At 46.1% G+C, this 15018-nt stretch overlaps 1 protein-coding gene across 5 annotated transcripts in view; it reads left to right on the forward strand.

Annotated features, from left to right (window-relative positions):
* The window catches only part of myo6a (myosin VIa), a 350780-nt gene that overhangs the window by 309989 nt on the left and 25773 nt on the right, over positions 1–15018 (forward strand). For all 5 annotated transcript variants that reach the window (XR_015077588.1, XM_085982051.1, XM_085982054.1 and 2 more), the window contains 2 exons: positions 709–917; positions 4943–5021. Coding sequence is in view for 4 of the 5 variants with exons in the window: in XM_085982051.1 (XP_085838177.1) it covers positions 709–917; positions 4943–5021 (288 nt within the window). In the remaining variant the exon portion in view is untranslated. The remainder of the gene's footprint in view (positions 1–708; positions 918–4942; positions 5022–15018) is intronic.

Below are 15018 nucleotides of genomic sequence, written 5' to 3' on the forward strand. Positions count from 1 at the left end.
GGTTCACTGAGAAACTCCTTCATGTCATCAACATTCACCTTTGAATCCAAAAATGGAATTGGACCAAACAAAACAATGTTCATGTTAGTTTGTCCACCACTGGTATAATCTTGCTCATTCTTCAAAGTTCAAACTCCACGTACAAATGTGATTTTCTCACCTTTAATTTTCTTTGCTGAGGTCTCTTGCACAGGTGCCATTAGCCTACTTGTACCTTGCCCAAGTGACTGTTCTTCATGTGCGAGTCTGAACAGTGACCATTAAAAGGCTATTGGATAATGGGAGTGCATCACAATCCCACCTTCACTTTGTTCTATTCTAGCCACTTGGCACCAAGCAATTTCTAGGTAGGAGGATGGATCAATGGGACCACAGTCCTCTCCACAACCACAGGGCTTTGGCTGACACCATATTTCAAGTAGATCCAGCTGGAAGACCTGTTTTTGCTTAGCTTCCTGCTGCTTTCCCCAGCCACATCCAGGATGCAATGCTTCTGGATCTGTGGAGCTCCAGCAAATGGCTTTCCTGAAAATGGAAAAGAAAACAAGACAAGAGTGTCAGGGTGCTGAGAAGATGGACAATCTGACCTTGTGACTACCTAATTCGAAGTCAGCAACTTGCACTGCCCGGTTACCTGTACTGAATGCTATCTGAGTTGTAAAAGCAATTGACGTGTGACCGTCTTTTCCTGCTCTTTGCTTTCCTTAGGGTATCGCAATGACCAGAGATCAGATTGATAAGGAATATGTTGCTCTGGTGAAACGCTCAGAACAGCTTCTTGGCGCACTCCAGAAGAAGAAACAAGAGGAAGAGGAAGCTGAGCGACTGCGGGCCATCCAGCAGGAAATGGAACGAGAACAGAAGCGATGGGCAGAGGAGGAGCGGCAGCGCAAGCACGAGGAGGAAGAACGGCGGCTGTGAGTGTGTGAGAGCGCGTGCGCGCAAGAGAGCGCGTGCGTGCAAGAGAGCGAGCATGCGCGTGTGTCTGTGTCTAAGAGAGAATGTATTCTATCAGTACAGGTATGTGTATTTGAAACTGTACAGATTTATCTCCACAGCACAAACGCAGGACATTTTGGCAACAAGAATTGTCAGTCTTACTCGGGCAAGAAGGATGGTTCTTGTAGGGAATGGAGAAATCATTCCAGTGCAGTTGGCTGTGAAGTTTCTGTTTTGAGTAGAGTTGAGGGAGCTCTGTTCTGCATTTAACCTGATCTTGGAGTGTTTGTGGCCTATTGGATCGTAATGCTGTAGTTGAATTGTGCTCCATCCCTCAGCGTTGTAATAAAACTATCATTAACCTGAACACTGTCAAAATCTGAGACTTGCAGAAGAGGCGAGACATTCAGTGCCCATTCTCCCTTTCATCTGGATGCCTGAGACACATTCAATGAAGGGTATATGTTGAGTTACCACTGAATATATAAATAATTAAGGGGTATATATTGCTCTGTGTGTCAAGTGAAATAAAACTTATCATTATAAACCAATGATAGTTTTGGTTGAAACAAAATCTTCACATACTGAACAAAATATACCCAAAGTAACCGGATTACATCATCCGAAGGGGGTGTGACCTTTTTTTAAATTAGTTCCTGGGATGTGGGCGTCGCTGACAAGGCCAGCTTTTATTGCCCCATCCCTAGATGTCCTTGAGAAGGTGGTGGTGAGCCACCTTCTTGAACCGCTGCAGTCCGTGTGGTGAAGCTACTCCCACAGTGCTGTTAGGTAAAGTGTTCCACGATTTTGACCCAGCAATGATGAAGGAACGGCCGATATATTTCCAAGTCAGGATGGTTTGTGACTTGGAGGGGAACCTGGAGGCAATGGTGTTCCCATGCGCCTGCTGCCCTTGTCTTTCAAGGTGGAAGAGGTCGTGGGTTTGGGAGGTGCTGCCAAAGAAGCCTTGGTGAGTTCCTGCAGTGCATCTTGTAGATGGTACACACTGCAGCCATAGTGCGCCGGTGGTGGAGGGAGTGAATGTTTAAGGTGCTGGATGCGGTACCAACCAAGCGGGCTGCTTTGTCCTGGATGGTGTCGAGCTGCTTGAGAGTTGTTGGAGCTGCACTCATCCAGGCAAGTGGAGAGTATTCCATCACACTCCTGACTTGTGCCTTCTAGCGGGTGGAAGGTCTTTGGGGAGTCGGGAGGTGAGACACTCACCGCAGAATACCCAGCCTCTGACCTGCTCTTGTTGCCACAGTATTTATGTGGCTGGTCCAGTTAAGTTTCTGGTCAAATGGTGACCCCCAGGATGTTGATCTTGGGATTCAGCAAGGTAATGTCGTTGAATGTCATGGGGCGGTGGTTAGACGCTCTCCTATTGGAGATAGTCATTGCCTGGCACTTGTGTGGCACGAATGTTACTTGCCACTTATCAGCCCAAGCCTAAATGTCGCCCCTGTCTTGCTGCATGCGGGCATGGACAGCTTCATTATCTGAGTTGCGAATGGAACTGAACACTGTGCAATCATCAGTGAATATCCCCACATCTGACCTTATGATGGAGGGAAGGTCATTGATGGAGCAGCTGAAGAATGATTGGGCCTAGGACACTGCCCTGAGGAACTCATGCAGCAATGTCCTGGGGCTGAGATGATTGACCTTGAACAATCAGAACCATCTTCCTTTGTGTTAGGTATGACTCCAACCAGTGGAGAGTTTTTCCCCCTGACTCCCATTGACTTCAATTTTACTAGGACGCCTTGATGCCACATTCAGTCAAATGCTGCCTTGATGTCAAGGGCATTCACTCTCGCCTCACCTCTGGAATTCAGCTCCTTTGTCCATGTTTGGACTAAGGCTGTAATGAGGTCTGGAGCCGAGTGGTCCTAGCGAAACTCAGTTATCAGGTTATTGGTGAGTAAGTGCCGCTTGATAGCACTGTCGATGACACCTTCCATCACTTTGCTGATGATTGAGAGTAGACTGATGGGGCGGTAATTGGCCGGAATGGATTTGCCCTGTTTTTTGTGGACAGGACATACCTGAGCAATTTTCCACATTGTCGGGTAGATGCCAGTGTTGTAACTTTACTGAAACAGCTTGGCTAGAGGTGCGGCTAGTTCTGGAGCTCAAGTCTTCACAACGATAGCCGGGATGTTGTCGGGGCCCATAGCCTTTGCTGTATCCAGTGCGCTCAGCCGTTTCTTGATATCACGTGAAGTGAATCGAATTGGTTGAAGACTGGCTTCTGTGATGGTGGGGACCTCAGGAGGAGGCTGATATGGATCATCCACTCGGCACTTCTGGCTGAAGATGGTTGCAAACGCTTCAGCCTTGTCTTTTGCACTCACATGCTGGGCTCCACCGTCATTGAAGATGGGGATATTCATGGAGTCTCCTCCTCTCGTTAGTTGCTTAGTGGTCCACCACCATTCACGACTGGATGTGGCAGGACTGCAGAGCTTTGATCTGATCCGTTGGTTGTGGGATCGCTTGGCTTTGTCTATAGCATGCTGCTTCCACTGTCTAGCATGCATGTAGTCCTGTGTTACAGCTTCCCCAGGTTGGCACCTCATTTTTAGGTACGCCTGGTGCTGCTCCTGGCATGCTCTTCTACACTCCTCATTGAACCAGGGTTGGTCCCCTGGCTTGGTGGTAATGGTAGAGTGAGGGATATGCCAGGTCATGAGGTTACAGATTGTGGTGGAATACAGTTCTGCTGCTGCTGATGGCCCACAGTGCCTCCTGGATGACCAGTTTTGAGCTGCTAGATCTGGTCTGAATCTATCCCATTTAGCATGGTGGTAGTGCTACACAACACGATGGAGGGTGTCCTCAGTCTGAAGACTGGACTTCGTCTCCAAGGACTGTGCGGTGGCCACTGCTACCAATACTCTCATGGACAGATGCATCTGCGACAGGTAGATTGGTGAGGACGAGGTCAAGTAGGTTTTTCCCCTCGTGTTGGTTCTCTCACCACCTGTTGCAGGCCCAGACTGGCAGCTATGTCCTCCAGGATTCGGTCAGTAGTGGTGCTACCGAGTCACTTTTGGTGGTGGACATTGAAGTCCCCCACCCAGAGTACATTCTGTGCCCTTGCTACTCTCAGTGCTTCTTTCAAGTGGTGTTCACTATGGAGGAGTACTGATTCATCAGCTGAGGGAGGGCAGTAGGTGGTAATCAGCAGGAGGTTTCCTTGCCCATGTTTGACCTGATGCCATGAGACTTCATAGGGTCCGGCATCGATGTTGAGGACTCCCGGGGCCACTTCCTCCTGACTGCAGACTACTGTGCCACCACCCCTGGTGGGTCTGTCCTGCCGGTGGGATGGTGATGGAGGAGTCTGGGACATTGGCAGAAAGGTATGATTCTGTGAGTATGACTATGTCAGGCTGTTGCTTGACTAGACTGTGCGACAGCTCTCCCAATTTTGGCACAAGTCCCCAGATGTTAGTGAGGAGGATTTTGCAGTGTCGACTGGGCTGGGTGTGCCATTGTCGTGTCCAAAGCCGGTGCCTAGGTTGATGCCGGGTGGTCCATCTAGTTTTGTTCTTATTACTGTTTTTTGTAGCAGTTTGTTACAACTGAGTGTCTTGCTAGGCCATTTCACAGGACAGTTAAGAGTCAACCACATTGCTGTGGGTCTGGAGTCACATATAGGCCAAACCAGGTAAGGTTAGCAGATTTCCTTCCCTAAAGGACATTAGTGAACCATTTGATTACATGTTGAATATTGATGTATTCAGTGGATATTTGTTGCACATTCCTTTTTAAAATACGAATATATAAGAAAAGGATTTGCAACTGATTGTGTTGTGTGATGCTCTTACAGCCAGTTTCTTGGTGCAAGTTTGCCAGTCACAACTGATTCCAGCAGATTTTCCTGCTGGTATCTGTATGATGTTTCTCTTATTGATCCCACACTAACTCCTCATGCTGTGCTGAGACCTTTTTGATTACAACTTACAGAACCGTCTTCCTGCTCTGTTTTTACTAGGAAAGCTGATATGGAGATGAAGCGGAAACTGGAGGAGGAGGAGAGGAAGAAACGTGAGGAAGAGGAGCGTCGTATGCAGGTTTGAATTTTTTAAGATATGAAAAGTGGTGCTCGTCAGATTGCCGGTCTTTTGCCTGTAATATTGTCTGGAAGGGCATCAGAAAGACTTGATTGAGGTGATCTGGAGACCGAACAGAAACGAATACTGGTTCAAATATTTCCCTGCAGATGTTGTCAGGGACGCTTCAAGCTGCACAGAATCTAGTGAGTATAGAAGATTGATGCTTGAGCTTAGAAGATTTGAGAGATGATCTGATCGAGCTGTTTAAAATGTTAAAAGGATTCGATAGGGTAGATACAGAGAAACTATTTCTTCTGGTGGAGGAATCAAGAACCTGTGGGGTCATGTTCTTAAAATTAGAGCTAGGCCATTTAGAAGTGATGTAAGAAGTCACACAACACCAGGTTATAGTCCAACAGTTTTATTTGAAATCACAAGCTTTCGGAGCGCTGCTCCTTCGTCAGGTGAAGTGGAGAGAAGCATAAAGACACAGCTTATATAGTCAGAGAATAATGCCAGATGATTACAGGTAATCTTTCTAACTGCCATTTATCACACCTCGGCAGAGAGATAATCACAGCAATCAAAGGTGTGAATGGTGTCCAAACAGGTCAGTCAGGATAGGGTGGGATATGTGTCGGTGCAGGCTCGATGGGCCGAAATGGCCTCCATCTGCACTGTGGGGATTCTGTGATTACATCAAAGAACAATGAGGTGGGGTCACAAGGGGTCAAATGTTGCAGATGCTGGGGTCTGTATGAAAAACAAAAAACAGAAAAAAAAACATTTTTTTTTCTGGAAATCACAGCAGGTCTGGCCGCATCTGTGTAGAGAGAACAAGCCAACAACGACTCGCGTCTGGATGACCCTATGTCAGGTGAGGTTACATGTAGCGTGACATGAACCCAAGATCCCGGTTGAGGCCGTCCTCCTGAGTGCAGAACTTGGCTATCAGTTTCTGCTCTACGATTTTGCGTTGTCGTGTGCCTCGAAGGCCACCTTGGAGAATGCTTACCCGAAGATCGGAGGCTGAATGTCCTTGACTGCTGAAGTGTTCCCCGACTGGGAGGGAACACTCCTGCCTGGCGATTGTTGCGCGGTGTCCGTTCATCCGTTGTCGCAGAGTCTGCATGTACCGCCGATGTACCATGCTCCGGGGCATCCTTTCCTGCAACGTATGAGGTAGACAACGTTGGCCGAGTCACATGAGTATGTACCATGTACCTGGTGGGTGGTGTCCTCACGTGTGATGATGGTATCTGTGTTGATGATCTGGCATGTCTTGCAGAGGTTGCCGTGGCAGGGTTGTGTGGTGTAGTGGTCGCTGTTCTCCTGAAAGCTGGGTAATTTGCTGCGAATGTTGGTCTGTTTGAGGTTAGGCGGCTGTTTGAAGGCGAGTAGTGGAGGCGCGGGGATGGCCTTAGCGAGGTGTTCGTCGTCATCGATGACATGTTGAAGGCTGTGAAGAACATGGCGTAGTTTCTCCGCTCCGGGGAAGTAATGGACGACGAAGGGTACTCTGTTGGTTGTGTCCCGTGTTTGTCTTCTGAGGAGGTCTATGCAATTTTTGCTGTGGCCTGTCGATCGACGAGTCGAGCGTCATATCCCGTTCTTACGAGGGCGTCTTTCAGCGTCTGTAGGTGTCCATCGAGCGTCTGTAGGTGTCCATCGCGTTCCTCCTCGTCTGAGCAGATCCTGTGTATTCGCAGGGCTTGTCCATAGGGGATGGCTTCTTTAACGTGGTTAGGGTGGAAGCTGGAGAAGTGGAGCATCCTGAGGTTGGCCGTAGGCTTGTGGTAGAGTGAAGTGCGGAGGTGTCCGTCTTTGATGGAGATTCGTGTGTCCTGCGAATACACAGGATCTGCTCAGACGAGGAGGAACGTGATGGACACCTACAGACGCTGAAAGACGCCCTCGTAAGAACGGGATATGACGCTTGACTCGTCGATCGACAGTTCCGACGGGCCACAGCAAAAAATCGCATAGACCTCCTCAGAAGACTAACACGGGACACAACCAACAGAGTACCCTTCGTCGCCCAGTACTTCCCCGGAGCGGAGAAACTACGCCATGTTCTTCGCAGCCTTCAACATGTCATCGATGATGATGAACACCTCGCTAAGGCCATCCCCACGCCTCCACTACTCGCCTTCAAACAGCCGCCTAACCTCAAACAGACCAACATTCGCAGCAAATTACCCAGCTTTCAGGAGAACAGCGACCACGACACCACACAACCCTGCCACGGCAACCTCTGCAAGACATGCCAGATCATCAACACAGATACCATCATCACACGTGAGGACACCACCCACCAGGTACATGGTACATACTCATGTGACTCGGCCAACGTTGTCTACCTCATACGTTGCAGGAAAGGATGCCCCGGAGCATGGTACATCGGCGAGACCATGCAGACACTGCGACAACGGATGAACGGACACCGCGCAACAATCGCCAGGCAGGAGTGTTCCCTCCCAGTCGGGGAACACTTCAGCAGTCAAGGACATTCAGCCTCCGATCTTCGGGTAAGCATTCTCCAAGGCGGCCTTCGAGACACACGACAACGCAAAATCGTAGAGCAGAAACTGATAGCCAAGTTCCGCACTCATGAGGACGGCCTCAACCGGGATCTTGGGTTCATGTCACGCTACATGTAACCTCACCTGACGTAGGGTCATCCAGACTCGAGTCGTTGTTGGCTTGTTCTCTCTACACAGATGCGGCCAGACCTGCTGTGATTTCCAGGGAAAAAAAAGTGTTTTTGTCTGTTTTTTGTTTTTCATGCAGACCCCAGCAACTGCAACATTTGACCCCTTGTGACCCCACCTCATTGTTCTTTGATGTAATGTTTTCCTGACTGACCTGTTTGGACACCATTCACACCTTTGATTGCTGTGATTATCTCTCTACCGAGGTGTGATAAATGGCAGTTAGAAAGATTACCTGTAATCATCTGGCATTATTCTCTGACTATATAAGCTGTGTCTTTATGCTTCTCTCCACTTCACCTGATGAAGGAGCAGCGCTCCGAAAGCTTGTGATTTCAAATAAAACTGTTGGACTATAACCTGGTGTTGTGTGACTTCTTACATTTGTCCACCCCAGTCCAACACCGCTCCACACCATTTAGAAGTGAAATGAAGAAGCATTTTCTCTCACAAGGGGTAGTAGAAATCTGGAATTCTTTCTCCCCCCAAAAGGCTATGAATGCTTAGTCAAATGAAGATTTAAGGACTGCGATCAATAGATTTTTGTTAGCTAAGGGTGTCAAGGGATATGGAGCAAAGCTGGGTATATGGAGTTGAGGTGCAGATCAGCCATGATCTCATTGAATGGAGGAGCAGGCTCGAGGGGCTGAATAGCTGCCTCTTCCTAACGTTCCTATGTTGATATGAATCATTTAGAGCGGTGTTACCTCAGGCTGTTGGAGAAAGTGAGTAGAGTCTTTATGGTCCTGAAGCTACTAAGTACTCTCTTTCGCAGTGTTTCTTTTGAAGTTTTGTTGTTTTCAGGCATGAGTACTAATAAATGGAAAATCCTTCTTTGTTCAGCCTGCTGTTGCAGGGCGGTGTAGTACTCCACATCCCTGATAACTCCAGTGCACACTGTTTGGAAAGTTCAGCATCCAGTGGCTACTAGAGAATGTGGGCTGTCCGAGGGATAGTTTTTATAGTCATAATGTAGATAGGACAGGTTCTGATTGTGAAATCCCTAGTATAGACTGAGCTGGTGGAAAAGACCCAGTAAGTTGGGGGTGAGTTCTGTAGGTTTTGCATGTTAATGCACACGTTAAAAAGAGAGTGATAGGTGAAAAATCTCAACACTGCAATGCCTATAGATGCTGTAGAATGAATTCACTATACATTTGAATGGTGTCAAATTGTCCCGCTGAATAAGAAAAATATTCTGCTGATCATCGAAGTAAAATCAACCTCAGTTTGGAAACCATTCAACTCTTGGCTCACCAGAGATCAAGAAATGAATAGCAACATAGAGTATTATCTTTAATGGTACTTTATTTTCATAGCTCTACTTATGGTAAGAACATTGTTTTTGGAATGGCTGTCACAAATAGTAGAATAATTAGCAACAAGAGCAATAGCACAGCAGTTGTTGGGTTCAACTTTGTGTGAACTCCATCAGCACTGCAGACTTAGTCTTAGATGGGTTCAGCTTAATATATAAGATTACGTAGGATATACAGCACAGGAACAGGCCATTCGGCCCAACCAGTCCATGCCGGCATTTATGCTTCACTTGAGCCTCCTCCGTCTTTCCTCATTTAACTCTATCAGCATAACCTTCTATTCCATTTGCCCTCATATGCTTATCTAACCCCCCTTAAACGCATCTATACTATTCACTTCAATCACTCCCTGTGGTAGCGAGTTCCACATTCTCACCATTCTCTGGGTAAAGAAGTTTCTTCTGAATTCCCTATTTGATTTCTTGGTGAGTATCTTATATTGATGGTCTCTAGTTTTTTTCTTCCCCACAAGTGGAAACACTCTCTCTGTATCTACTCTATCAAAACCTTTCATGATTTTAAAGACCTCTATTAAGTCACCCCTTTTTTCAAGAGAAAAGAGGCCCAGCCTGTTCATCCTTTCCTGATCTGTATACCCTCGCATTTCTGGTATCATCCTTGCAAATCTCTCCAGTGCCTCTATATCCTTTTTATAATATGGTGACCAGAACTGTACGCAGTACTCCAAGTGTGGTCTAGCCAAGGTTCGATACAAGTTTAGCATAACTTCACTACTTTTCCATTCTCTCCCTCTAGGAATAAACCCTAGTGCTTGGTTTGCTTTTTTTATGGCCTTGCTAACTTGTGTCAATACTTTGTGATTTGTACCCTGAAATCCCTTTGTTCCTCTACCCCATTTAGATTCTTATTTTCCAAGTAATATGTGTGACCACCCTAATTTTCTTACCAAAATGTAATACCTCACATTTATCTGTTGAATTTCATTTGTCAATTATATGCCCATTCTGCAAGTTTATTAATGTCTTCTTGTAACTTGTTGCAGTCCTCCTCATTATTGACTATCCACCCTAATTTGGTGTCATCCGCAAATTTAGAAATTGTGTTTCTAATTCCAAAGTCTAAATCGTTAATATAAATTGTGAACAACAGTGGTCTCAGCACTGATCCTTGTGGAACACCACTTCCTACCTTTTGCCACTCTGAATAGCTACCCTTTACCCCTACGCTCTACTTTCTGTCTTGAAGCCAGCTAGCTATCCATTCTGCTACTTGTCCACTGACTCCGCATTCCCTGACCTTATTTATCAGTCTATTATGTGGTACCTTATCAAAGGGCTTTTGAAAATCTAGATAAATTACATCTACTGCATTACCCTTGTCTACTCTCTCTGTTACCTCTTCAAAAAATTCAATGATGTTGGTCAAGCAAGACTTTCCCTTTTGAAATCCATGCTGACTTTATTATTATTTTTGGTTTCTAGATGTTCTTCCATTTTCTCCTTTAGTAGGGATTCCATTATTTTTCCTACCACTGATATTAAGCTGACTGATCTATAGTTCCCTGGACATGTTCTATCTCCCTTCTTGAATATAGGCATTACATTAGCTATCCGCCAGTCAAGGATGTCACTGAGCGGCTGCAGGGCATTCTGGAGGGGGAGGGTGAACAGCCAGTGGTCGTGGTCCACAATGGTACCAACGACATAGGTAAAAAGAGGGATGAGGTCCTGCAGCAAGAATTTAGGGAGCTAGGTGAAGCATTAAGGAGCAGGACCTCAAGGGTTGTAATCTCTAGATTACTCCCGGTGCCACGTGCTAGTGAGTATAGGAATAGGAAGATAGAACAGATGAATGCGTGGCTAAAGGGATGGTGCAGGAGGGAGGGCTTTAGTTTCCTGGATCACTGGGTCTGCTTCTGGAAAAGGTGGGACTTGTACAAGTCGGACGGTTTACACCTGAACCAGAGGGGAACCAATATCCTTGCGGGGAGGTTTGCTAGCACTGCTGGGGGGGTTTAAACTAACTTGGCAGGGGGATGGGGTACAGAGTGGAGCTATAGTAGGGGGTGATTTACAGCCAAATACAGAGGGAAAAACAAGTCAGCTGGGAAGGCAGAGCAAATATGTGAAGGCAAAAGAGAATATGGCAGGGCTGGAAGGCATTTATTTTAATGCAAGGAGTCTTGCAAATAAGGTGGATGAACTGAAGTTGTTGTTGAACACATGGGAGTACGATATTGTTGCTATCACGGAGACATGGTTGAGGGAGGGTCAGGACTGGCAGCTCAATATTCCGGGGTATAGAATCTTCAGGCGAGACAGAGGGGGGTGTAAAAGGGGAGGGGGTGTTGCAATATTAATTAAGGAGTCAATTACTGCTGTAAGGAGGGATGATATATTAGCGGGTTCCTCTAATGAGGCCATATGGGTAGAACTTAAAAACAAAATGGGGGCAAGCACTTTGCTGGGAGTGTACTATAGGCCCCCAAACAGTCAGGGGGAGATAGAGGAACAGATATGTAGGCAAATCTCAGAAAAGTGCGAAAATAATAGTGGGGGATTTCAACTTCCCCAATATAAATTGGGATAGTCAGAGTGTGAAAGGCTTAGAGGGTGCAGAATTCTTAAAGTGCATCCAGGAGAGCTTTTTGAGCCAACATGTAGAAAGTCCTACAAGAGAGGGGGCGGTACTGGACCTAATTCTAGGGAATGTAGCCGGGCAAGTGGTGGAAGTGTCAGTAGGAGAGCATTTTGGCGACAGTGACCACAATTCGGTGAGATTTAAGGTGGTCATGGAAAAGGACAAAGACGGCCCGGAAATAAGGGTTCTAAATTGGGGGAAGGCCGATTTTAATATGATAAGGCAGGATCTGGCCAAAGTGGACTGGGAGCAGCTACTTATAGGAAAATCCACATCAAAACAGTGGGAGACTTTCAGAAGGGAAATAGAGAGAGTACAATGCCAACATGTTCCTGTAAAGGTCAAGAGTGGGACCAACAAGCAAAGGGAACCTTAGATGACAAGGGATATACAAAAATGCATTAGGAATAAAAGGGGGGCTTTTGGCAGTTACAAAAGACTAAAGATGGAAGAAGCCCTGGAGGAGTATAAAAAGTGCAGGGGCGTACTTAAAAAAAGAAATTAGGAGGGCGAGGAGGGGCCATGAAATAACACTGGCGAGCAAAATAAAGGAAAATCCTAAGATGTTTTATAAGTATATTAAGGGCAAGAGGATAACCAGGGAAAGGGTAGGGCCCATTAGGGACCAAAGTGGCAATCTGTGTGTAGAGCCAGATGAGGTAGGCGGGGTTTTAAATGAATTTTTTGCATCTGTGTTCGCTATGGAGAAAGACGATGCAGACATAGAAATCGGGCAAGGGGACTGTGACATACTTGAACATATTAGCATTGAGAGGGAGGAGGTGCTAGCGGTTTTAGCAGGCCAAAAAGTGGATAAATCCCCAGGCCCGGACGAGATGTATCCCAGGCTGCTGTGGGAGGCAAAGGAGGAGATTGCAGGGGCTCTGACACAAATTTTCAGAACCTCTCTGGCCACAGGGGATGTACCAGAGGACTGGAGAACAGCTAACGTAGTACCATTATTCAAGAAGGGTAGCAGGGATAAACCAGGGAATTGCAGGCCAGTGAGCCTAACATCTGTGGTAGGGAAATTATTGGAAAAAATTCTGAGGGACAAAATTAGTCTCCACTTGGAGAGGCAAGGATTAATCGGGGATAGTCAGCATGGCTTTGTCAAGGGTAAATCATGTCTGACAAATCTGATTGAATTTTTCGAGGGGGTGACTAGGGGGGTGGATGAGGGAAATGCTGTGGATGTGGTTTACATGGACTTCAGTAAAGCTTTTGACAAAGTCCCGCATAGGAGACTGGTCAAGAAGGTAAGAGCCCATGGGATCCAGGGTTCCTTGGCGCGTTGGATCCTAAACTGGCTGAGTGGCAGGAGGCAGAGGGTGATGGTCGAAGGTTGCTTTTGTGACTGGAAGCCTGTGTCCAGTGGGGTACCTCAGGGATCAGTGCTGGGTCCCTTGTTGTTTGTGATCTACATAAATGATTTGGATGAGAATGTAAAAGGTATGATCAGTAAGTTCGCAGATGACACGAAAATTGGTGGGGTGGTAAATTGCGAGGATGAAAGCCTCAGGCTACAGGACGATATAAACGGGTTGGTCAGATGGGCGGAAAAGTGGCAAATGGAATTTAACCCTGAAAAGTGCAAGGTGATGCATTTTGGACGGACAAATAAGGCAAGGGAATACACAATGAGTGGTAGGACCCTAGGAAGTACAGAGGGTCAGAGGGACCTTGGTGTACATGTACATGTACATAGATCCCTGAAGGCAGCGGAACAGGTAGATAAGGTGGTTAAAAAGGCATATGGGATACTTGCCTTCATTAGCCGAGGCATAGAATATAAGAGCAGGGAGGTTATGATGGAGCTGTACAAAACGCTGGTGAGGCCACAGCTGGAGTACTGTGTGCAGTTCTGGTCGCCTCACTATAGGAAGGATGTGATTGCTTTGGAGAGGGTGCAGAGAAGATTCACCAGGATGTTACCTGGGATGGAGCGCCTCAGCTATGAAGAGAGGCTGGACAGGCTGGGGTTGTTTTCCTTGGAGCAAAGAAGGCTGAGGGGGGACCTGATTGAGGTGTACAAAATGATGAGGGGCATAGATAGGGTAGATAAAGAGGAACTTTTCCCCTTAGTTGGGGGGGGTCAATAACAAGGGGGCATAGATTCAGGGTAAGGGGCAGGAGATTTAGAGGGGATTTGAGGAGGAACTTTTCACCCAGAGGGTGGTTGGAATGTGGAACTCAATGCCTGAAAGGGTGGTAGAGGCAGGAACCCTCACAACATTCAAGAAGCATTTGGATGAGCACTTGAAATGCCATTGCATACAAGGCTATGGACCAAATGCTGGAAAATGGGATTAGACTGGACAGGGATGGATGGGCGGCGCAGACACGATGGGCCGAAGGGCCTCTTTCTGTGCTGTAAAACTCTATGACTCCTCTGGCACTACACCTTTTTACAACGAATTACTAAATATGTGTTGTAATGCCTCTGCTATCTCTTCCCTAGATTCTTTTAAAATGCGCCGATGTAATCCGTCCGGACCAGGGGTTTTATCCTCTTTGCGTTTCATTAGTTTATTTAATATATATCTCCTCATTTTATTTTAAATGCAGTTATCTCATTTCTAGTCTCGTCATCCGATGTCATCTCCACATGTTCTATCTCCCTGGTAAATACTGAAGCAAAATAATTATTTAATATTTCTGCCATCTCTATCATTACATGTGGTATTGTCCTGTCCATCCCTTAATGGCCCTATTCCCATTCCAACCTTTTTTTTAAATTTTCGTGCTTGTAAAATATTTTACTATTTTTTATGTTCCTTGATAATTTAATTTCATAGTTCCCCTTTGCCTTCTCTCCTAATATCTTCGTATTCTCTCTCATCACGCTTTCTCTTGCTGCCAATGTACTTAATGTATACCTCTTTCCTTACCCTCAATTGTTCCCTTATGGTTTTATTCATCTACGGTGTCTCATTAGTGTTGAGCTTGTTCTTGTTTTTTAGCAGAATATATTGTTCCTGCACTCTGTTGAACACCGTTTTAAATGTTTCCCATTGCTGTTCTACATCATTGTTTGCCAGTATTGTTGCCCATTTTATTTTCCCAAGTTCTAGTCTCAGCCCCTCAAAATCAGCTTTTCTCCAATCTATTACCCTGGTCTTTGTCATACTTATGTCTTTCTTAATTATTATTGTAAAGCGTATCATATTATGGTCACTATTGCCTAGATGTTCCCCTACTTTTACTTCTCTTATATGCTCTGGTTCATTCCCCATTACTGGATCCAATAGCGAATCCTTCCTTGTTGGGCTTTTTATATATTGGGTTAGAAAGGAGTCCTGTACACATTGTAGGAACTCCATTCCCTTATCCCTCTTCTGCCCAATTAATATTGGGGTAGTTGAAATCCCCCTTGATTATTAT

This window comes from Somniosus microcephalus, chromosome 3 (genome assembly GCF_052327205.1).
Source record: "Somniosus microcephalus isolate GS21.2 chromosome 3, FLI_Smic_1.0, whole genome shotgun sequence".
Taxonomy (NCBI): Eukaryota; Metazoa; Chordata; class Chondrichthyes; order Squaliformes; family Somniosidae; genus Somniosus; species Somniosus microcephalus.